This window comes from Pholis gunnellus, assembly GCF_910591455.1.
Source record: "Pholis gunnellus genome assembly, chromosome: 15".
NCBI classification, from domain to species: Eukaryota; Metazoa; Chordata; class Actinopteri; order Perciformes; family Pholidae; genus Pholis; species Pholis gunnellus.
The window spans coordinates 2,035,807-2,060,301 of NC_136542.1; the positions used below are offsets into that span (position 1 = coordinate 2,035,807).

The window sequence follows — 24,495 nt, forward strand, 5'->3', positions numbered from 1 at the left end:
ATACTCTACGAAACACCTTGTTTGATCCAACTCAGGTTCACAGTGCAACCTCTGAAAACAAACCGTATACATAGTATTAAATAATATTTTCTCTGATCTTTCTCTGACATGTTCATGCTATTTACATATCAGGTTTGGAATTTATAAATATACAATTGAATTTTCCACAAAAAGAAATGTTTGTGTATGCTGTCAATTATCCTTGTGAGAAAGAAAGAAAATCAGAATGTGCATGTTAGACTTTTAAGAACTTCTGAATCGGCAAAGAAAAATGCAATCAGCGCATCTCTAATTACAATCAACAAAGAAAGCTTAAGAGTTGTTGCATCAGCATGAAGAAACACAACACACACCTGTGATGCACAGCAGGTGTGGTGGGCTCCTTCAGGCCTTGTTTCTCGATGGTTTCCTGCAGCTTCCTCAGCTCCCCCTGCAGCGTCCTCTTCCTCAGGCCCAGCGACTTGCTCTGTGTCTCCTTCTTGAGGCCCTTCTGCTGGCTGGCCAGCCCACCGTCCGCCTCCTCCAGCCTTCCCAGCAGCGCCGTCACCATGTCCAGGCAGGAGGCCGGGACGCCATCCCTGGTGACCGTCAGCCTGGCCCCCTGCAGGAGCACATCCAGCTGAGGAGCCTTTTCTTTCAGACTGTCGATGCTCTGCCTGATCAGACCCAGCTTGGAGCGACAGTCCTGCAGCACCACACTGTCGCTGCAGGGGGCGCCTTGGACCCCGGAGATGTCTTCATCCACGGTACGCAAGGACATGAGGAAGCGGTCGAGGGCGCGGGCGGCCGCCTCACTCTTCCGGACCTGCTGTCGAAGCTGATCCAGGCTGGCTCTGTGAGTCTCCACCTCACGGGACAGAGGGAGGCAGTCTCTGGAGTCCAGATCGCTGGATTCAGGGTCTAGACGGGACAGCTGGTCCAGCTCGCTCTGGATGTTATCATCCAGCTCCTGTCGCAAAAGGAGACAAAGTACAGCGTGAGATGAGACGGCTCTTAAGTGTGAGATTTGCTCACAAGGTCAATGTGCACATTTTTATTCTAAAGCTTCATGGCTGATGGAATACCTTGATGTCTTTCAGGATGTTGGTGTTGGCCAGTGTGAAGGCATTGATGTCTTTGGGCTGCCTCAGGTAGCGGTCCAGGCGGTCTGTGAAGTCCACCATGTGGTTCTCGGTGGAGTCGATCTGTCTGAGGGCGGCGCCCAACGAGCTGCCCCTCCTCTGAAGTTTGGACTGTTGGCCGCGCCACTGCTCCTGCAGCTCTGCCTTCTCCTGCTCCAGACCAGTGGTGTCGCTCAACTGGGAGCACTGGTTTGCATACTCAGACCACAGAGACTCTGTCTCCTGCCTCCAGACCTGGGAAAAAGGGAGTTGAACTCGAGATTACTGTCATGTCATAAGGGGCGAAATTTACTTTTCATTGTATAGAAGTCTATAAGAAAATGACTCTACTTCTCTCTTGATTTATTCCCTCAGTAAACATTGCAAACGTGAGTTTATGGTCTCAATCTCTATCCAGCTCCACCCTTTTGTTCAAATATAAAAAACCAAGATGGCGACCGTCCGAAATGCCAAACTATAGGCTTTAAAACATTAGCCCACAAACCAATGGGTGCCGTCACGATGGCTAAGTCCACTTCTCTTACACAGTCTACGGTCTGTATCTGTTGTATATGTTGTACCTGTATTTCCTGGAGCCGTGTATGGAGGCCTTTCAGAGACACGGAGTCAGAGGGGACATCCTTGATGCTCTGGTCATTTTTAGCCAGTTGGGCTTGCAGGGACCTCTTACAGTTCTCATATCTGGAAGACGTTAAAACAAACAAACACAAGTTACTAATGACTGAATATAATAACCTTCTTATAGTTTTGATCAGTGCACTGTTATCTTATCAAAGCCCAGACTGCGCTGAATTCAGTCTACCTTTCTAAAGTCTCCTTTTTGGTGACTTCTTCCTCTGCGGACGTCTGCTTTTCAACCTCCCTCCTCTCCACAACAACTGTCTTCATTGTCGCTGGAAACGCCTGAAGAAAGAGTGAGAGCATGTGTTCTGTTATCTCAAACCTCTGGAAGAGGTCAGTGGATGTCTAAGTTTCAATGGGAGTGAATCATACCTCAGCTGAGACCTGAGGTTTGTCACTTGGTCTTGGAGGCTCCTTTTGTGTGCTCAGATCCTCACTGAAGGCAACAGGAATCCTGTGAAACAGATATGAAGATAATCATTTCTAACTGCTGCATAACACAGCATCCTTCCTCAACATCCACAAGTGGCTTTGAAATGTTTGGCTGATGAAGTTTGAAGGACTTCACGACCCATAAATCTAAAATGACATATGACAGATGACTATGTCGAGAAAAAATGACCCACCTTCATCTCAAGTTTTAACAGGTAATTTTAACTTCACATTCAGACTTGTTATTAGGGCAAGTAAAACATCTGTCCATGATGTGAGTGCACACAAAGGTAAATTAAGGATACAGTTCAGTAAAAGAAGAATTGACTTGCTGTCTCTGCTGTTCAGAAGATTGCATTTCACACTTGTAATATCTTACCTAGAATCAGGGAGCGGTGCGTCTTGATCTCCGCTGAACTGCCGCTGGATGTCAGCCAGCCTCGTCTCACACTCCCTCAGCTGAGTCTGGGCCAGGCGGTGAGCATCCTCGGGGCTCAGGGTGTCACACAGCTCTTTCAAGGCCTCGAGGTGCTGCCCTGCCTGGGCAAAGCTCCCCTCCGCTGAGAAACAAGCCTGGGGAATGTCGCCAGAGCCAAAACAGTAAGTAAACAGGCTAATAACTGGATTTAAAGCCAGATGAGTAGTACTAGCCATTCAAACTTAGGACAATATTTTGTTTTAACTCAGCTTCTTTATGTTTTTTCTTTTTTTTTATGTTATATAAAATCTGAACAGACTTGACATTTGTACTTACTTTTACTTGATATCATCAAATATGACAGAATCACATGTAAGTTTAGTTTTGACAGTATAACAGACAAACTGCAACACAGAAGTCAACCCCCAGATGACAGCGGCCCACAGATGCACAACAAATAAAAGAATGCTGTTTTCATCTTCAACTGAACATGGGATTTATTCTATACTGATTACTATGTAATATATAACGGAATCAAATCTAAATTTAGTTGTTTATTATTTCTTTGTTTGTCTTTTATGGCCCAACAAGTTACAATAAAATCAAGATACTAAATAGGGTTTCAGGGCACTGTAAACACATCCGACAAAAACAGCACTCCCTTAAAAGAGCAACCAGAATGATGGATTGCAAATTACCAAGTCCCATTGGCAGAGTCTCCTTGGAGGCATACAAAAGAAGACGGAGGGAAGAGGGTTAGTTAGGCAGAGCAGATAAACTGGCTGCACTCCCATCCACCAAAGCACACCTTCCAAGAGTATGGCTCCAGTAGTTTAGCTACCTGCACTTGGTTTTCTAAGCGGGAGCTTAAGTGCATCTCACACTGCAGGGCAGCTTTGTTAAAGTCTTTCCTTGTTACTTCAAAGCGTAATTGTTGCAAAAAGCCTGAGATCTCAGCTCTCACAGCCTGGGAGATAAAATAAAATGAATTCACAAAAACCACATGACATGTTAGAATATATTACTCAACAAAATATGAATCATATGAATGCTTTATTCATATATAAAGCTGACAAGCAGAATATGTCGCAACAGCTTTAGTACATTTATAATTCACATGCACAAGCAATTGTGCATGTGAAATAATATTTAACCTCAAAGAACACGATAACGCCTCATTAAAACTAGTGGGCAATTCCCGATTAACAATAATTAAAGTCCTACACATTAACAACAACCACAGTGAGTGAGTGTGTCCTACCTCCCACTGTGTCCGGACAGACTGGGTGAAGAACTCCATGTCCCTGAGCTGTGAGGGGGTACAAAAGGCCTCCATGCCCTTGGCTGCTCTCAAGAACTCTTCTAGCAACTCTGGGTCCAGGGTCTTCAGAGTCTCCTGAGGGGAAAAGCAAACGTATAATTGACTGTAGTAGGAATAAAGAGGTGTGTTTATTTAGCAATATTTGATCTGAAATTCTCCCCTTTAAAAGTTATTACAGCACCTAGTTTTTGTACATTTTAATCCTTCACCTCCTGTCTGCTGTAAGTTTTCTTTTTCCCCAAGAAAGAATAACCGACCTCTGAGCGTTACATTGATTTGGAATTCAAAATACAAAAAGTGATTACATTTACCTCTTTCACTGATGCTTGCTCGGCCGACATACACTTGTCTTTGAAAACGTTAATGGTTTCCAGGATGTGCTCCTGCAGGCAGTGCTTGGCCTCCTCAAAGCCATTTCTGGCCAACGCCTGGGCCTTAGTGTAAGCCTCTGTGTAGGTCTGGGGGGGCGCCTGGGCCAGGGGGGCAGGTTTGATGCACAGGTCTGGTGACTCAGCCATCGACTGAGGCAGCACATTGACCTGGGAGAGGAGAACAGTTTGTGGCTGTTGAGATTTGGGTTGCAGAGAAGACTGTGGTTTTGACTGTGACAGGGTCTGAGGTCTGGCCTGTGGGGGTGATTGAGCCTTAGATTGTGGTGCAGTTTGGGCCTTGGCTGGTGGTGGTGGCAATTGAGCCTGATGGGGCTGTGGTAGGAACTGTGCCTGCGGTTTGGGTTGTGGCACTGATTGGGCCTTGGGTTGAGTTGAAGACTGAGCTTCGGGTAGCGGTGCTGTTTGGATCTGTGGTGGTGATTCAGCCTTGACTGATGACTGAGCCATGGGTTGAGGTGGCACCTGGGGCTCAGGTAATGGTTGCGGCAGTGATTCAGCCTTGCGTTGGGTTGGTGACTGGACCTTAGACTGAGTTTGACATTGAAACCCTGGTTGTGGTGCTAACTGGGCCAGAGGTTTGGGTTGTGAAAGTGCTTGAACTTTTGGTTGAGTTGGTGACAGAATTTTCGGTTGCGGTGGGAGCTGGGCCTGATGTTTGGGTTGTGGAGTCGGCTGTTGGAACTGAAGATTGAGCTGAGGCTGCTGAGTCTGGGCCTGGGGCTTTACTTGTACCGATGACTGCGTCTGGATGTGTGTTTGGGATTGTGCCTGCAGCTGGGATTGGAGTTGAGGCTGAGAAGGAAGGTGAGGATGGGCTTGATTAGGTGGTTGTGATTGAGGAGGTATTTGAGCTTGCATCTGAGGGTGACGCTGAGTTTGATGCTGAATCTGTGAATAATGCTGAGATTGAGGCTGGGGATAAGGCTGGGGCTGAAGTTGAGGCGGTGCCTGAACCCAAGTCTGTTGCTGAACTTGACCTTGTTGCGGCTGGATATGAAACACATTATGAGTGCTCATTTGAGATTGTTGTTGCATGGAACCCTGGGCTCTAATTTGGGGTTGTGTTTGAGCCCAGGGTTGGGTTTGTGTTTGCATTTGAGGCTGAGTACATGATGGCCCCATTTGAGAGTACCCGGGGGGCCCAACCTGAGGTACTTGCTGGGGCCCAGCTTGAGGCCACTGCGGCAGAGCTTGAACTGTTGGATAAGCCTGAGACTGTGGAGCTTGGCCTATTTGCTGAGGGTATGGTTGAGGACTTGGATGCCTCTGCTGGGCAATGGCTTGGTTTTGTGGCTCAGGTCTGGGTGTCCACTGCTGGGATGGGGACTGACTCTGGGAGTAACCTTGGGAGTAAAGTGGAGGTTGTGCTGTAGCCTGCGGATGCTGGACAGACATTGGGGATGAGACTCTAACTTGAGTCCAAGCAGGGATTTGGCCCTGGGAAATATGGGCTGGGTGCTGGACCTCTGGCTGAGCATGTGTGGCATACTGAGTCATAGACTGAGAATGACCCACTTGAGTTTGATGTTGAGTCAAAGGTTGGGAGTGACGTGATTGGGCCATTGGCTGAGCATGGGTTTGAGGATGGGTCATAGACTGAGGATGGGTTTGAGGATGGGTTTGAGGATGGGTCATAGACTGAGGATGGGTTTGAGGATGGGTCATAGACTGAGAATGGGTTTGAGGATGGGCCACGGACTGAGGATGGATTTGAGACTGGGCCACGGACTGAGGATGGATTTGAGACTGGGCCACGGACTGAGGACGGATTTGAGACTGGGCCACGGACTGAGGATGGATTTGAGACTGGGCCACGGACTGAGGACGGATTTGAGACTGGGCCACGGACTGAGGATGGATTTGAGACTGGGCCACGGACTGAGGACGGATTTGAGACTGGGCCACGGACTGAGGATGGATTTGAGACTGGGCCACGGGCTGAGGACGGATTTGAGACTGGGCCACGGGCTGAGGACGGACTTGAGACTGGGCCACGGGCTGAGGATGGATTTGAGACTGGGCCATGGGCTGAGGATGGATTTGAGACTGGGCCATGGGCTGAGGATGGGTTTGAGACTGGGCCATGGGCTGAGGATGGGTTTGAATATGGCCATGTGTTGGTGGCTTAGGCGACAGCGGCCTGACAGGGGCCCATGACTGTGGATGACTACGAAGCTGAATGTGGGATGGCACTGGAGGCTGAATTTGGCCCTGCAGTGGAGCCTGCATAGGGGAAGAAGGTCTGACTTGAGCCCATGTCTGCACTTGAGCTATAGCTGGGCCATGGGCTAGCCCCTCTGGCTGCAAAGACAGCTGAGGTCCAGCTGGGACACATGTTTGGGACTGAGTCTGAACCTGGTGCTGGAGCTGTTGTTGTGTCTGTGGCTTGGTCATTGACTGTGGCTTCATGGGGCCATGGGGCTGTGGAAGAACTTGTGTCTGTGACTGGCCCTGGCTCACTACGGTTTGAGACTTGGACTTCAGTGGTTGCTGACCATCTGTGGTAGTGTGGGACACACTTGTAGACTGCACCTGCATTTGTACCACAGTCTGAGATTCAGACCCAACCATAGTTTGTGGTTGTGACTGACTTTGGGCTTTCGTTGGTGGGTGAGGCTGAGCCATAGTCTTGGATTTAGCCTTAGTGTCTGAATCTGGTTGAGCCTGTCTTACAGTAGGCTGTGGTTGTTTTTCCTGTTGCTGAAGCAATTGTTCCTGGTGTTTTTGCTGCTGTGGTTGTCGTTGTTGCTTGTGTTGCTGCGGCTGCTCTAGATGTCGAGGCTGTGTTTGTTTTTGTTGATCTCTTAGCTGTTGTTGTGGCTGCTCAGTAACCTTTGCATGTTCCTCAGGCTGTGGCCTGGCAGTTGCTGTATGCTGTGAAACAACCTGAACTGAATCCACTGTTTCTCTGTCTGACTGTGGCTGAGGCTGTCTACTCTGAATTGGTTCCTGTGTAGAAACCTGTTCTGGAGTTGTATGCTCTCCTGAGGCTGGCTTCTGAATCCAGGGCCGGCTCTTCATTGCCTGAGTTTTTCTGCTTTGAAGCTCCTGGGAGCTAAGATGCGGTTTCTTTACAGGTGGTTGTTGAAGTGAAGTCTGCTTTTGGGACTCTGATGTCTGTCTGTCTGTTACCACCTGCTGTTGAACTTGGGATTGATGCATTTTTACCTGCTGTTGCTGCGCCACCACTTCTTGTTGTTGTTCCTGCTTCTGCTGTTGTGTTTGCATTGACCCCTGTTGGTGCACTGGTTGTGGTTGCTGTTGCTTGAGTTCTTGCTGGTGCAGCTCCTTTTCCTTCTGTCTGTTAAGTTGCTCTTGCTGCTGAATCAATCCCTGTTCCTGAGTCTGCTGCTGTTGTTTTCCAGTGGTATCTATCCAGGCCTGAACCTGGCCTTCTGGTGGCGATTTTGTCCTGGTCTGCATCAAAGCCTGTGCGTATGTATATGGCATTGAAGGAGAAGTCACCTTTGTGTCTCTGTATTCCTGCACCACTATCTTTGGCACGAAGGTTCCATGAGACACAACTAACGTTGTATCGGGCTGCTGAGTTGACTGTCTGACTGAGTCTGACTGTCCCAGATGTTGAGGTTGTTCTTTAGCCTGTTTAAAGACTTTTGATGGAGGGGACCCTTCTGGAGGGCTTCTGCTTCTGTCTCTCCTGGCTCCCAGGCTGCTCAGCATGCCTACAGCTTCCTGGAATTGAAATCACTCAAATTAGAAAAGCTGACATTTTATATTATTATTATTATTATATTATGATAATATTTGCTGCTGTGGCCTTCCTACGTCCTCAAGTACAGATGCAAAACTAGCTTGCTCAGACCATTTACAAAAAAAGCAAACTGGCCTGTGACTGTGCAACAGCGGCTCGGACTCGGTCCTGCATGGCGGAGGCGTGGAGGTACTGGATGGGAGAGTTCTTCTGACTCGTCATTACCATCACCTGCAGGTCCTGCTCTTCTGTGACCACCTGACCCTCCAGCTGCAGACCACGGGAAATCAGGACCTGGAGGAATAAACGGTGTTAAACAACCATCAGCGTTTCCTCAATTCCACATGAAGGTTTCTTTATAAAAGGACAATAAGTTTGTCATTGGAGCTTAGATTGTTTCAAAGTAAACAAATGTGAATGGACAGATCACAGCAGATCAACCTCTTTCATTCTGTGGATCATCTTACCCTGGCTCGTGGGTCCTGGCCCCGCTGATGCTGATGTTGTTGTTGTCGCTCTGCCGCCCTCAGCAGCTGGTAGAGCTCCCGGGCCTCAGTCTCCCAGTAAAGGAGTTCAGCCAGGCGACTGTCCAGACCCGACACACTATGCTGCAGCTCTGTACACACCTGTTCTGCCTCAAGCAGGGTCTGCATCCCCTGGTGACAGAAAGGGAACGGATGGTAATCACTGGATGAACTTGCAGTACTTGCACTGGTGGCTGCCAGTGACTATTGAGGGACAAAATGTAATAAACAGGAGAACAAAATATAAAAACATGGATGCTCATGAACTCAGCTGTTTAAAGGAAGTCTTAAAAGGAAAGAAATCATCCGTACTTCAGGTACAGCAAGCTTCAGTCTCTCTAACTGATCCGCTGGGCATTCTGGGGAGGGAGCCAGAGCCTCTAGATCCACTTCTTTTATTTTCCTCATTATGAACTGAAGGGAAAAAAGCAAACAGTCAATTCCAGAGAGAGTCTCACTGATTTACTTAGATCTAACTTAGATCATTGGCCAAAATTTGTCATTTGAGGATTACTGAAAAAAGTTCTGCTGGACTTGTTTGGCAGGACGTTTTTACTAACTTCATCTTTGAATAAAATCAATATTTTAAGTCGTATAATATATTTCAAAGGTAAATGGCTGTGTGGTAAGTGAGACACCAGACCAGATATTTATCTGCTCATTGCTGGGTGACAATCAGACGTTAAGACAGTTATTACTGAAGAACAGCTATGACTCAACTCCACCGTGTCAAAGGTGTATCTAACCATCCATTAGTCCTACCTGTATTCTTTTTCTGTAGGTGCGTAAGGGACCTGCCATGGCCTCCAGAGGCTCTTTGAGAATGAGAGCGGCCTCTTTGATTAGAGCTTGGAGGTCCTGGGATCTGGTCTGGACGTCAGCACTGGGCTCAGCCCCGCTGTCCTGGAACCAGGACAAACAAAGTAAAGCTGTTAAGTATCAGGTACATATTACAAGTCAAATACAATAATCAACAGAAGCTGACAACCAAAACTGATAACTTGCTTTTAGAAGACAAGCCAATAAGAAGAGTTTTGAAGATAGAACAATTTTAAATATTGTTTTTTATAAAGCATTTTAAAGGAATACTTCACCCACAAAATGACCATTTGTGCTACTTTGAATTCTGAAGAAAATTTAGTTTTTTCTTGCATGCCACGAGGCTGAACAATGAAGTAAATGGGGGCTACGTTTAACGACAGTAGAACTATAAAAAACACCTGTTTACAAACTCAACTCATGCAGTATAATTTAAGTCTCATGTATCCAGTTGTATGTTAACTGCTTCACAAACAAACACATCTTTAATAAAACCGTAATATCTAAAACACTTCAGACTCGTCAGGACGATTGGTGCACCTATGCAAGTGCAAGGCTGTTTATTTAGAAGTGTTTTAAATAGTCAGGTTTTAGTGAAGATGATGCGTTTGGTGAAATATTTTCACTGACAATTGACTGAGGTATTTAGAACACCGGTCCATTATGCAACTGGAGAAATCAATGAAGCCGTTTGATAATGCTCCGTAATCCCAGACTATGAAAGCCTTGTATTCATAATTGCAGACAAACAAAGAGTAAAGGTGGAGTGCAACTTTCAATCAAGTCAGCCTTTATTGTCACAGCGTGGGAATAACTACAACAATGTGACAATCATAGCTTCAATTCCAAAGGTCTGAGACACAAAGTCACCAAAATCCCTGCTGTCACTTGGCAGCATGAAAACAGAGAAGAAACAAGGCCACCATGTTTTACGAACAAGCCACCGGCCCTGATAAAGAAATGTCCCTGCAGAAATAAATAGATAATAGTATGGTAGCTGCTTATCAAACATATCATCTGCAGTACTTCGATGTTAGACAAATAAACTGATTTGTCAAATGGCAAGAAATTAATTGACAACAAAGCATCAGCTATTTCTCACCGACCAGGTTTTCCTTGTTCTGTAACTTACAAATGCGTTTCTCTTGACGAACTCGGCCCAGCGCGTGTTGAGTCTACGCAGCTCCTCTGCCAGGCTCCTGCTGGTCTGAGGGTCTGTGGACTCGATCAGGAAGTTACCCATCTCGTTCAGGTGGGCCTGTCGGGAGCCCCACTCAGCCAACGACTCAGAGGTCACCTTAACAAAAACCATGAGTATAGCAATCATAAATCAACACAGAGCACCATTATTGAAGTGTGCGGAAAAACATGTGCGTCTGCAAGAGAAAACCAATTTAATGTATATATTTTGTGAATTATTTTAGCAGACTTCTTAGTAGACATTTTCACAAATATTTTTACAAATGCAGAGCTGCTCTGGAGGAAGGAATAAGCCCAGTGGAAAAAAAGCAAAAGCCAAGTCTTTTAAACGTGGTTCTCCTACTACTAACTAAACTAAACTAAATAATGTATTATACTTGTATGTTAATTTTACCTCTGGTCTGCGGCCGTAGCTGTGTGTTGCAGAGCCCTGCTCCAGCCAAGCCTGCAGGGAGCTGAGGCAGTCGCTGTAGGAGTCCCAGGCCGACAGGACGCGTCCCATGGCGCTCTTGGTTTTGGTCACGTCTTCCAAAACCACGGCGGTGTCCTCCTCCAGCTGCTTCACCTGCTGACTGACGTGTTGGTAATCTGCAGCTGAGGAGCAACGGCGACAAATTCAGTCAATCCAGAAATGAATCCACGAACAGCCGGATCACCCGAGGTAAAAACTTACCGAGAGCAGATTTGCTTGAATATCTCTCGGAAACCTGCTTCAGTTTATGAAGAGCTGCTTCCAGCAAAGACGGCAGCTCCTGTGTGTTTACCAGATCCTGTTTTTAATAAAAAACAAATAGTTAAAGTCCATAGCAGCCATATTGCCATGCTCATTACACAGCAGAAAGAACATCATTGGATGACGAGGTAAAAAACTGAGCTCTTCTTTTCTTAGATCTTTGTAAAAAACATTGCTGGTTGTAAGTCTGTCTAGAGAGTAGAACCAGAGGAAAGACTCTAATTTAAAAGGGTTTTCCTCTTTACGGCGGCCAGTTTATTAGCTCTCTCAGCTGTATATTGTCAGATTTGTAGCGTAATTTAGTGTTGCTAATGTTATCTGTATCATGTTTGGTATTTTTCTAGCATTACGATACTATCTGTCTATCTACAACGGCCTTTTAATAACTCACCGAGCTGTGTGAGGGGGATAATATTCCAAGACAACACTCACAAATAATGAGAAAAACTTGGATTTTCTCTGAGATTCACACATTTTGGGACCTTCCATTCCTGGATCACTGGAAGTTTATTTATCGGAATATTATAATGATTTGTATTTATGTTTTACCTACAATAGCCCTCATATGCTGTCGTAACTATCACACAAAATCAAAAACATAAAATGTGTAAAGCACCCTCGTACCACTTTCTCCAAACCACTCCCAATAAAAAAAAATATTTTCCTCAGATGCCAAATCTACTCACATGCCATTCTTGCAGCAACATCCTGACAGCCTCCGGGGAGATGAACGGTCTCTTCCAGAGCCGCAGCTTGGTCCTCATCTGCCCCAACAGATCCAAAACGGTGTGGCGCTTCTCCCAGTACTCCAGCTTGATGCCGTGGTATTTAGCCGTCACTCTCACGCTGGTGAACCTGGTGAAGACGGCATCAAAATGAAAAACTTGAAACAGCTTGAAATCATTTGTTTAATGTTGTAAATGTCAATCTTCAACTTCAGTTCGCTTCTCTGATTTCAGCATCGGGAACAAAATCGTCTAATGTTCAAACCGATGGTGTTTCTCTGGAGCTGCAGCTGGCTCTCCTCCCGGCGAGGTGACCAAATGAAAATATGTGTGTTTTTCACGTTTCTGCCACTTTGGATTTCACCCAATAAACAAACTATCAAAAGATACACAAACCCTCCAGATTCCTGGCGGTGACCTAGTTGGTAAATTGGCCGTTAGCAAATAACTTAATCAGCTAACCTACGAAGCAACCAACGCCAGGTCCATGCAGCGTACTGAAGTTGCAGTTAGCTGGCTAACTTTAGCTTGCTTGCTCGCTAATGTTATCGCCACCAGCTAACGGGAACTTATGCATTATGACCAACAATGTTGATATTAGCCAACAATAAATGATGTAATGACAAAAAAAAGTAAAGATGCATAACTAACGATTGCTTCCTACTATCCATTAACGATGCAAGACAGGGGCGGCCAGCTAGCTAACTGTAACCTAAGCTAAGCTAAGATTAGCCAGCTAGCTGTAACTTAGCTTTGTGTCATGGATCTGGCGTTGGTTGCTTCGTAATGTCAGCTGATAAAGTAATATGTAAACGGCATGCTAGTTGTATCATGTAGCCAATGGTTTAAATGCAATATAGCAACATTACAGTCAGTACCGTTCTTGTAAATATGATATATGATTGTAATATAACATCACGTCACTGTTTGGACGCTGACTTCAGTTCACTTATTGGCCACCGGTGTCAGTAATACCAAGGATTTTATGACAGTTACATATAGTACCTAGAAGAAAAGTTAGCGATTCAAGCAATGTCCGTAAAGTATATACGATTACACATGTACACAGATAAATGAGCACGCTGCCCTTCTGGGGAAGAACCCTCACCTCCTCTTTAGTTCGTCCATCTTGTCAGCAGGAACCATCATGTTTCCATCCTCATCCAGGTTCTGGAAGGACTGGAAGGTCTTCAAATGCTGCGGCATGTCCTCCAGGCAGACCTACAGCCAACATTGAACAGTGAGCACTTTGTAAATCTAATACAGAATCATCATGGCTGCTCATCAAGGTCTATATTTAACAGGAGGTTAGGGTATCCAAAGTATCCCCAAAACACATGTATATGTGCCAGTTTGTATGATTCTGTTTGCCACCTTTCCTGAGCAGTGAATTAACAAATCAACACTCAGAATAAAGGGGCTATTCTGCAGAGGTTATTAATATCTTAAACATTGAGAACTCTGCCTGAGGAATCTGCGCTTACTAAGTCAGTACTATTGTTTATTTCAGAGGGTGGATGCGGTAAATATCTATTCACTTTGAGGAGCTCCTGTTTCTCCCTGGCGTCGTCAGCGGCTCGGCCGTGGTCCTGCGGGTCGCCCTCCTCCTCGGCCAGAGCCTTCTCCGTTTTCAGCAGCCAGCGGGCCACCGTGTCCAACGGGGCCGGGAGACTCGTGTCTAACGCCACTTTGTATTCATGTAGCTTAATGGGAAAAAGAAAATGTCATTACAACTAAACTCTCTTTCTCAATGTCTTTCAAATCAAAATGTATATAGAAACAAGTAGAGAGGTACATAAATACTAACGTCTGTTTCGTTGCATACATACAGTAAACGCATGCAATAGGGATCATGGCTCATAATCATGGCTCATAAAAAGGTTAAATGCACCAACATCAAGGTGTTTAAAGATGTGGATGGGACATGGAGTTTGAGTGACAGACCTTCTCAGCGAGGGAGTCCCACGCCTCTCTGAGAGCTCGCTGCTCCTCGCTCTGTTTCGAGGTTCGTCTCATCGCCGTCAACAGCGGCATGATGGGACGGCGCTGCTCATTGAAGGACACCAGAAAGGTCTGAAATACCTGAGGGATGGAAAATGGCAGCAAAAAATGTAATGTTTGATTAACATTCAGCAGGATATTGTTCAGGTTTGATAGAATAAAAATATAAACATATATGAACTATAGAATAACAATTATTAGTAAGTAAAGTAAAATACAACAACAAAGATTAACTACATGAGTACAAATATATATTTTGGGCAACTGCACCATCAACAGTTAAAAAGAGCATCATGCAGTGAGACTTGGAAGTGTCTGTAAACCTACATGGTATCTCTCTGAGTAGCTCTCGCCCTCGGTGGAGTCCCATCCCTCCAGCAGCTCTTCGTAGGCCTGAACCAGCCAGCATGTCACTTCCTGTGCCTTTCGAGCGGGCGTCGCCTGGAAAAGTGGACAAAAATGAAATGACCAAAGACGAACTATTTCAGGCTAAATTTAGTTGTTGATTTCTTTAAACATGTATTAGTCATGATGAGTTATATTTAGTTGGATTTTTGGTGCTTTCACCGGCCAAAAAATGATACATTGTTGCATTTTAGTTCTGGTCCAGGTTCTGCTCACACTGATGAACCAAGAGGGGTAAACATGAATTTATTCCGCATCAGGACCCACGTGACTGTGACTTAAGTTTATTTTTCTTCTTTGGTGTCAGAAAGAGTTCAATCAGATTATAATTATTAGTCTGCAAATCCACCGGATCTTATGAATAATAGCTTTCAGGTAGACCAACAGGAGGCGTCGTCTCCTTTTACGATTTGGAGCTTATGACTGTCAAAGAACACAGAGTCGGTAACAAGCATCGCAGTGTTAAGAGCTTCTTACTTATTAATCAGGGAACATACCCGCGCTGACGTGCACCACGGTTACCAAATGATTTGCATAAATCGGGTATATATACAGGACCTTTTACAGATCAATTATTAGGTCGCTTCCTGAACAGATTTCACGATCAGATTATTATTAGTTATATTATTGCTTTTGAAATTACGCTAAAATCCCATCTGGATCTAAGATTTTGGTGGTTGCTTTGCTTTCAAACCACAAACGAACCGCACGAGTCCGCTTGGGAGCGGACCGAGACCTTCTCTAGTGGGCTCAGTTTGGTTGGTTGATCCGCCCCGGGGCCAATTGAACAGGTCAAACCCGGCTCCACACATCTGTGTGATTGAACTGTAACTTTGTTTGTTTATTTACATCCCATACCAGTAGAAGGAACTGTAACCAACGGAAGGTCAAAACAGGCTGCAACCAAACAATGTCTGGAGATAAAGAGCTGTTCTCGTCTGTCTAGAGCTCAGATACAAGCGTTAGAGTTTTAGAAACAAGTTTCTATTTACTAAGCAACACACCTAAAGAGTCAAACATAAAAGCTTTCCCACAAGGCATTAACACCAGAGATACTTCATGAGATACTTTACATAAAACATGCATCTGCTGGTGTGCTGCTGGATGCCAAAATGTTTTGAGCTTCAAGCAAGCCTGTGCACAGCAGCGCACCAAGCCCGTACAGAGGTTCGATTAGGCAACCAGGTTGTTTTCGTTCATGTTCCAGAAACATGGAAAACAGCCACGTCCTATGCTGCTGTGAAAAGGGATGTTTGAAGCCATAGTGATTGATATTCTTTGATGTGGTATGAATATGTATGGAGAATTCAGATTGTAGCAGCATTAAGGTTCATTTCTTTCAGTTTTGTGCATCATGTGTAGATCAGATGCGTTTCTCTTATTAACAACCTCATTCTGCAGATTGTGCAGAAGCAATGCATTCTGCACAATCATTGCAGGATTATTCCCAAATTCTAAAATTAACACCTCTTGGGTTTGTGTGTGTGTGAGTGGGGGGGGGGGGGGGGGGGCACATCCAAACATGCTAAAATCTTGTGAGGTGTTTTGTTCGCTGTGACTCATCTGTCATGAGTTGTGCGGCAGGGTGTCGGTGGAATGCAGGAATAGCTGCACTGTATTCAGCTCATGGGAGGCAGAGAAACACACCCTCGCTGTGGCTTTGAATTGCCTCCCAGAAAACAGGGCAAACTAGTTCAATTGTGCACGATCATTCATCCTCATATGACTTGAAGGTCGGCTTTTAGCGACAGACTTTTTCAGAAAAGTAGCTGCAGCGCCGTCCCAATAAAAAAACAACTTTCCCCGGCGTGTCTTTACGAGACATAATCGTTAGCAATGAAATCTAAAGTTATTTGCTTCGAGGGTTGTGGTGTGGCTGATTCAGACTGGTTGTGTTATTACTCGTTGTTTATTCATTCATTTATAGAAGGTGGATGAAAGGTGAGAAATGAAACAAAGGTGGATGTCGACTGTCGGGTGTACCTGTCGCAGAGGTGAAGCAGAAATAGCAGGAGTGTAGTGAACAGGCAGGTTGACGGGAGAGGGACTTTTAGGAAGAGTCTGGTATTGTGTCTGAGGGGGAAAGGGAAGGAAAGAGGAGAGGAGAGAGGAGGAAACAGTAAACAAAAGGATGCCAAGAAAATAGAGAAATCCCAAAGAAAAAGTGAAAGACAGTGGCAGAGATACGTGAAGGGCAATATACCAAGCTGGCACTTCCTAATATTATAATATATGAAATACAACTTGAGTCTCTCATGAGTAGAGAAGCTGAGCAGCAGGAGTGGAGTCAGTTCAGAACACACTCGACTGCTGGTTTGAATCTGTTCCTGATTCAACGTGTGAGGGATTATCTGCACAGGCTGCATGCATCCATCTTTATTCCCAAATATTGATTCTGGCATGTATGCAATAAAAGCCATTCTAAGCATTACATTTAGTAACTTGAAGGTAAGAAACATCTAGATATCAAGGTCAAACAGGACGTTTGTAAATCTCAGCTGTAAATCTCAGCTGTTTCCGGCAAAGTTTTAAATTTAAGATTTTAATCTTGACGTCTAGACTTCTTTTGATCTATAAATCAAATCAAAGCTGAGCGAGCAGAACAGGTTTACACAGCGCTCCGCTGCACCCTAATTGGTGACATTGAACTGCAGAAGTTTGTCCTAAACTACCTGAGCTGGTTGTCAGAACGAGTAAAGTAAGAAGTAAACGTCTCCTGCTAGCATTGCTGCAGTGTGAAATGTTGCCGTGCTGTATGTCGCTTGATGCTCGTCTAAAAAACCAAACAGTGGTACTGACCTGCATTTCTTCCTCTGGCACCGGCAGGTCTTTGGAGTACTGCAGGAACTGAGCCACATAGGTCATGATGGACTTCTCATCGGGGTCTCGAACGTCCACATCTGCATCCACATCACAATCCTCCATGATCAGTCCTCACACACTACTCTCAAAAGTTTAGACTCCTGCAGCAGGTGGACTTTAACACTGGAAGTATGTGTAGCTTCTCTGTCTTACAAAGATCTGGCTGATACAAATCTGCAAACGAATTAGCAGGCGGAGTGAAACAACCGAGGGTTTTATACGAGTCTGAAGGAAACAAAACAGCGAGCGAATCAGCAGACTGTCAGATCGTCATCCCACTCGCCCTCAGGCTCGCTGGGCACGGCTCCGTCACAATACTCAGCTACGCTCATACAAAGACTCTCATGGCACCACATCAACTGCTGCTGCTGCGCAACTATGTCAGTGACAAATCTGGTGAATAATATTTGAAAAAGACCTGAAGGCGTGGGGGGGGGGGGGGGGGGGGGTGAAGAGATCGGTAAACAAAAGACTGAAACAAAGCTTTGTTGGTAGTAGAAGCGAGTGTGACTGTAGTAAACTGGCTAATAAATCATGAATTAAACAATAAAGTGAAACACATGGACAATACGTGGGAATCTTTGTTGTGTTACTCATATTTCTGCATCAGCCTCAACTTGACAAATAAAAACACAATTTGAAGAAATTGCATATTGTTATATTTTGGTCGCCTAAAAATGTCTTATTCAGTGTTTGGTTGTACTTATCTGGCTGCAAAAACAACAACGCAGAGCTAGTTCACATAGCTCATGATGTCAGGCCCTGTGTAGAATCCCTATAGGAACTTATATCTTGTAGGTCTGGTGAGAGTGAGCATATAATATTTCACACATTTTACTGTGATGTTTCCTGAGTGCAGTGAAGCTGAACTACTCACCATCAGGATCCAGCAGTCTGGGGATCCTCAGCTCCCTCTCGGCGATGCGGAAGGCCTCCTCCAGGTTCTGCCTGTTGCTTCTGGTCCTGGCTTTGGACAGATCCACCAGGTCGGGCCGCAGAGCGTACTGGATCGCCAGGAAGACCACGCCGCTCCTCCAGCTAGCTTTGAAGTCTTTCACGTTTATCGAACAGCCAGCTCTGAGGGAAGCAGATCACTTTATTATATCATCACACAGGTCATTCATGTTGCACAGCCGTCTGTCAGAGGGTCTGTTTTCATGCATGTCTCGAACATATAATCCTTACAGAGCTTAGTGGCCTTTGAAAAGGCTATTTTCAAAACTACGTTCCGGACTTCTTAACAGAAAAACACATTAAAAAAATGTAAGAAGGGATTTTACAATATATAAAAGATGTACAAATATGTATTGGAGAGAAATATGTAACAAGAAATGCTGTTTAAGCCCAGGTACTGTCACAGGAAAGTCATTTAAAAGATGTTGGCAGGCAGCTCAGCCCTGATCAGGTTTTGGTCTTTAGCCCAGACAAGAGGGTTCCCCGTGTGAGGATCCATCACTTCTTACATCCCATATTGGCCCACAACAGAAGAGTTGCACTCTTAGAGGTTTCTCAAGGCTTTGACAAGTCAATATATGCATGTAACCCAAAATAAACCCGACACAACACATTTAGTGCAGCTCTGTTCCAGCTCAGCTGACCCGGTGCTTACTTGTGGCACTGCTCCCGGACCCAGAGCAGCAGGGCCTTCTTGGCAGAAACCCTAAAACGGTGGTGTAGCGGCGAGGCTCTGGGAGGAACAGGACTGCTGCCGGCCGAGCGGCTCGACAGGGTGGAGCGCGAATCCAGACTGGCCAGAGACTCCATGGAGGACTGACGGGAATTGAACGAGAGGCTGCTGGCCAGCTCCTCGATCTACGAAAACCACCAACAGACAGTTTCTATTTAACATTTTATTCACATTTTGGAAACCGAGTAAGAGTTAAAACGATGTAAAACAACAGAACAATACTCCACAACTGGAGAAAACAACAAGCAAGACAAGGGAAAACATCTCTAATGCAGAAAATAAGATTAACATCCCACAAATGAAAAGGGACATCCCTGGATAACACAACACTTGTGTTGTAAAGCTTAAATAAATGCTTAATTGTAGCAGTGCAATTGGTTTCCTTGCTTCAATAATCTGGTTTGATCCTCGGTTGATTTTTCCTGAACAGCCCCCAGGAAATCTACTCACATTTAATTAAAACTGATAAGTGGATGTCTCTGACAGCTTCTTTAATGCTGTAGCACCCCGTTGCCACAGAGACCCGGTTCAAAACACCGTAAAGGCACGTACACAAGAGACAGTGTTAGGAAAATATAATATAACTATATACATAACCAGGTTTTATCTCGGTGAGTTGAGAAGATCAGAATGATCGAAGTGGAAAATCAACAAGAAAACATGAAACACAAAAGACAAGAAGAAGAGAGAAACTCTATAAAAAGGTATATGAATCTCACATGATACTGCAGAATGATTGTCCATATGAGGCCCAGGATGATGGACGGTTTCCCATCAATAATGTCAGGAATGTTTATGTTGACTAGTTTGATCTGCAGAGAAAACGGAACACCTTTTCAAACTTGCACAAAAGCCCCAATTGATACATGACGAATGACTGGTTTGTGTCTGCCAACCAGTCAAATCTCAGTTTACATCCACGTCCGTCCAAAATGTCATCACTTCATCACTTCATCCTGTTAGACATTTGTGTGAAATTGATAGACTTAGCATTACATCCTTGAATTGAGGTCGCAGTGACCTTTGACCACCAACATCTAATCAGTTCATCGAGTCTCAGTTCCTGAGATATCACGTCCACAAGATTGGGACATACTGTACGAAAAGACGGACGGACAACCTGAACACAAAATGCCGTAGTCCGGAGGCATAAAAGAATCCTTGTAGAAATGTAAATCATCTCATTATTCCCTGTAAAGAATGACGGCCAAATAAGACTGATGGTGCAACATTTTTGTTTGCGTTAAATGCCAAAACGCGTCATCGCTCTGGTTGTGTTGCTGTCAGTAGGAGACTCCTCATGTGGTCGCTGATGACGTTTGTCCGACAGCGTGTTTGTGTGTCACTTACCGATTTCTTCTTCAGGAAGGAGAGGGCTTTCTCGATGTTGCTCCTGTGCTGAAACATTCCCCTGCCTCTCTCCCGAATCTGCGAGACACAACCAGAGAGTCAGTCGGCCGGTTCATTAAAGCGGTCGGCTGTGTTGTGGAAAGCTTGTGTAGTGTTTAGTGCAGAACTCACGAGGCGCTGGCCGCTCATCACCTCCAGCAGGTCCAACAGTTTGGAGCCGTCACGGAAATCATTGAACAGATCCACGACCATACACGGCGGCCTCCGCTGTCACAGCACACACACTTTATATTTATATTCATGTTGACATGTGCAGCTAAACAACTGATAAGAACAGACAGTTAGTATGCAGACGTGTTCTTTAAATTTGGCTATAATTGCTCAAGTTTTTGTAAAACAAGCCATGCTTGAAAGAATTTGATAACCAAAAAAAAAAAGCATGGAAACTTTCCCATCATTGAAATATGCTTCAAGCTTGAGCTAATGGATGACTTGCTCCTTGTGATCTCCAATTGAAATCAGTTAAATATTAAAGCACGTGTTGTTCAAAACAAAGCTGTTTGTTGGTTTCTGAGAAAATGAGATTTTTGGAGATGGTTCATCTTCTCCTGATATAGATGATTGTTGTAGATTTACAAGTGGACTGAAACACAATAATAGCATCGCTCTGCCCCGATGCTACACCGATCATCACAGCACTTAATGTCCAAACTGTTTGGTTCCAAGAGCAGATTACAGCAAAAGAACGAGATGGTGGCAGGACTGATGGGAACACTGAAGAAAGTTCACTAAATCTACACACTGTCAGCATTTATGCCAAGAAGTAACACGTTGCAGCACTGAAATGGCAAAGATATGTTTGAAGTACTTGAGTTACAGTGTTGCCGTGATGACATGCTCCACCAGAGCAAATGTAAAACATCCTGCACAGCACATATATAGATCCCATCCTTCAATAACCACATCTAATCTTTTAAAAACATGTTTGTTAAAGATAACATCAGATAAGAACGTTTTACCAGAGGGGGAGATTGTGTGCGCAGTAGTTGCAATGCAAAGTAGATAATAAACAGAGTCGTGTGTTTATGGTAAAAGAGAAATTTCGGTGGGAAATTGCCATGAAACATCCCTCTCAAATATCACTCCGGGCATCAGCCTCAGTCATCTGTCAGGATGTAGGGTTTTTACTGTCAGATTACCATCAAAGACATTCAGTGATCTCATTTTCAGGTTCTGTCTTGTTACGTTGGGACATCAAGCAGTTGAGAACAGCCAAAAACAATCCATTAGAGCAACACTCCTCTTATTTCTCCCTCCTAATGTTTGGTCCTTTTATCTGCAAATCCTCTTTAAATGTCAACCTATAGATGAGCTTCATTAACCTCCTCACATACTAATGGTCCCATAGTAGCCTGTACATGACAAACAAAACCACGTCATTCAGTCAGCAGAGAAGAAGAAACAGCTTCCTGCTGAGGAGTTTATCATCAGGGCTCCTTTGCTCACTAACTCGGCCTGTTGAATGTCAGCTCTGTCAGCTCTAATGTGAACAACCACCAAAGGATCATCGATTATCTCCACCATTCATTCATCATTCCAATGTTTCCAATGTGAGCCCAGAGCTGGGCGGACGTGTGTTGGGTGGATGGAGGGGGTGTGGTTGGTTGGTTGGTTGGTGGAGGGAAGGGGGGGGGGGGGTGCTGGCCGTCTGTTGCTGTCTGTCTGTGTGCTGTGAACCTTGCTCCTCAATGCTATATTTATGTCCACGCTTCGCCACCTCCACCCCAACTGTCCTCCACTGTTTCGCTCACAGCTGACCGGCAGCGTGAGGCGGAGAGAGAGAGTCTGCTGCTGACTCATGTTGTTCAGAGGAAGTGTGAGAAAAAAACGCTGGATTTTTACTGTAAAACACGAGCTGCTGACTGGGGAAAAGCCCCTCTGTGGTAATAAAAGGATGTGGTCGTGTTTTTACACGATTTGATATTGCACGCAGAGCATCGCAAAGCTGATCGATTTTTCTCCTTAAAGCCTTTCAGAAGAATTTAGTATCGTCAGCTCACATCAGTATTTTAGAGGTAGCCGGTCTAAAATCAAATGTGCTGTTGTGATGATTGTTTTGCCCAATATGTACACTGAGGGCAAAGTTCCCCAAAAGGGCCGTGTAAATCTCACAACACCTACAAACGGTGAGATGAACCCCAAACTGTGCAGCCAAGCAAGTAGTGTCTCGGTGCTCCTGTTCTGTTCACACAAACTTAACTTTCTTTGCAGACATTCGGTGTCAAATCTGCCCATTATGCAAATGAGCCTCATCGCACAAACAGTCCAAAGATCGGCGCTCATTTCCACAGACAGTTACAGCGACATTATGGGCATCTTCAGAGATTTTCCCGTTAATTATACAAAAAAATAACAATTAAACAAAAGGATGAAAATATGACAATGTAAAGGGTAGAAGGATCTTTTGTTGTAAGGGAGAATATTCTTAATATTTTGTGCATAAAATGTTTGTTTGTCTGTGCTGTGTGATACCTTAAGGATCACTTTGCATCCATATTACATACAAAAGAATTTAAACCAAATTTACAAATTTACAAACAAAGATCATTGATTGCAAACTTTGCAAACTTTTCAAGGTCATTTTCACGATGTATTCTTTTATCAGTATGTGTGATTGAAATGTACCGCATGTAAAAGCATATGTAATAAGAGATTGGCAGATATTAAATATTGGCAGATGCAGCATCATTTGAAGCACTTCTGTTACGCTGTAACATGTAATATGAAAACATAAGAATGAAAGAGTCCAACCTGCTTATATATAAAGGACCCATAAGATCAAAAAGTGAGCTTTGAGACGCGGCTCACCTTTGCCAGCTGAGCGTTGACCCAGTTGGTGAAGGTCTTCTTCTGAATCTGTTCTTGTTCCACTGTTGAAGAAGAACAAACACACAACGTCAAGTTTCATTTCTATCGTCACGTCAAAACAGTGAATCGCATGAGTAGAGCACATTTAGGTATTACGGTCGTGGATTATTCATATTGAGAGCAACGGTAGAGCGGTCCCAAGTCCCAAGTCTGCTAATATCATGAGCAACAATGCGTGTGCTGTTTATCTCACTGAACCTAATACGACAATATGCCGAATGTGACGTGGTTCATGTAAACATCACATTCTGTTTAGATATTCTGAATTAGGCCTCATACCAAATGGAGTGTTTTCTGATTAAGACGTGTTGGATATGCCGATATTATTCCGGTTTTAGGAGCATTCTTTGGACATGTTTTCATTCTATATCTGGTATCAACAGGTTTCTTTTAATGGTGCTTTGTGACACACACGCCCTCTTTCCTGTTTACGAGCAGCTCTGTGCGTTGAACACAAAACAACCAGACAATCGTTTGTAAAGCTCCTACTTTGAAACATCATGAAGGACTTGGACATCAACAGGTTTGTGGATAAGAACAAATATCTCAACGCCGACCTTTTAGAGAAGGAGTTTGAAGGAATGAAAGAGGGAGGCTGAGTTCACACGGTCCAACAAGTCCACCATGTTTTGATGCAAAGAAGCAAAAAATGGCACAAGCAGCTGAAGCCGTTCCACTTTTCAATATTTTTACATAATAAATAACGTGTGAGCATCGACCCGTCAAACACGGACGATAACGACGTCGACGTCGGATTCACTGGTGGTGAAGATGATGCATGGGGTCGTTTCACGTTAACGAAAATTTCGAAATATTTGGTGCATGTAAACCGAGTCACTGTTCAGTCACTAGTTCAGTACAATCACAAAGGTATCAGCGCTCACATGTGTAAGTTATGGCAGTGTGCCAACTATTAAACATCAGGCAGTCAGAGGGTTTGGTTCACCTATTGAGAAATGATCCTGGTGTTTACAACTCGAATCACTTTGCCTTTTAAAGGAGCGTTATTACTGAAGCAAACACCCACAGGTTTAGCCAATCGGTTTGGAGAACCTTTGGGCATGATAATCACAAACAGAGGTATGTCTGCATGTTGCCTGAACAAGCAGAGAGCCTCAATGAAAGTAAACCGCAGAACATAAACACACAAAAACAGCCGTCAGCATCTTCCCCAGAGATCATCATTTGTTTTTTTAATAAGTTGCTGTCAGCTTGCATACTTTCATTGCCATTTAAAGCCCTTA

General features: G+C 44.5%; 1 protein-coding gene across 10 annotated transcripts in view; it reads right to left on the minus strand.

Moving 5' to 3' along the window:
* The window catches only part of syne2b (spectrin repeat containing, nuclear envelope 2b), a 91,238-nt gene that overhangs the window by 54,437 nt on the left and 12,306 nt on the right, over positions 1-24,495 (minus strand). For 4 of the 10 annotated variants that reach the window (XM_079174776.1, XM_079174769.1, XM_079174773.1 and 1 more), the window contains 29 exons: positions 23,192-23,253; positions 20,495-20,590; positions 20,324-20,401; positions 19,693-19,785; positions 18,896-19,098; positions 18,164-18,363; positions 17,224-17,324; positions 16,408-16,497; positions 14,347-14,460; positions 13,963-14,100; positions 13,557-13,721; positions 13,127-13,239; positions 11,980-12,148; positions 11,234-11,330; positions 10,955-11,154; positions 10,493-10,657; positions 9,304-9,444; positions 8,854-8,955; positions 8,485-8,673; positions 8,153-8,311; positions 4,225-7,998; positions 3,854-3,988; positions 3,434-3,559; positions 2,554-2,747; positions 2,115-2,196; positions 1,924-2,024; positions 1,682-1,802; positions 1,065-1,355; positions 354-949 (listed from right to left, as the gene is read on the minus strand). In XM_079174776.1, coding sequence (XP_079030902.1) covers positions 354-949; positions 1,065-1,355; positions 1,682-1,802; positions 1,924-2,024; positions 2,115-2,196; positions 2,554-2,747; positions 3,434-3,559; positions 3,854-3,988; positions 4,225-7,998; positions 8,153-8,311; positions 8,485-8,673; positions 8,854-8,955; positions 9,304-9,444; positions 10,493-10,657; positions 10,955-11,154; positions 11,234-11,330; positions 11,980-12,148; positions 13,127-13,239; positions 13,557-13,721; positions 13,963-14,100; positions 14,347-14,460; positions 16,408-16,497; positions 17,224-17,324; positions 18,164-18,363; positions 18,896-19,098; positions 19,693-19,785; positions 20,324-20,401; positions 20,495-20,590; positions 23,192-23,253 — 8,095 coding nt within the window. Of the gene's footprint in view, positions 1-353; positions 950-1,064; positions 1,356-1,681; positions 1,803-1,923; positions 2,025-2,114; positions 2,197-2,553; positions 2,748-3,433; positions 3,560-3,853; positions 3,989-4,224; positions 7,999-8,148; positions 8,312-8,484; positions 8,674-8,853; positions 8,956-9,303; positions 9,445-10,492; positions 10,658-10,954; positions 11,155-11,233; positions 11,331-11,979; positions 12,149-13,126; positions 13,240-13,556; positions 13,722-13,962; positions 14,101-14,346; positions 14,461-16,407; positions 16,498-17,223; positions 17,325-18,163; positions 18,364-18,895; positions 19,099-19,692; positions 19,786-20,323; positions 20,402-20,494; positions 20,591-23,191; positions 23,254-24,495 lie in introns of all 10 variants that reach the window. The other 6 variants (XM_079174778.1, XM_079174772.1, XM_079174771.1 and 3 more) reach the window with 6 other exon arrangements.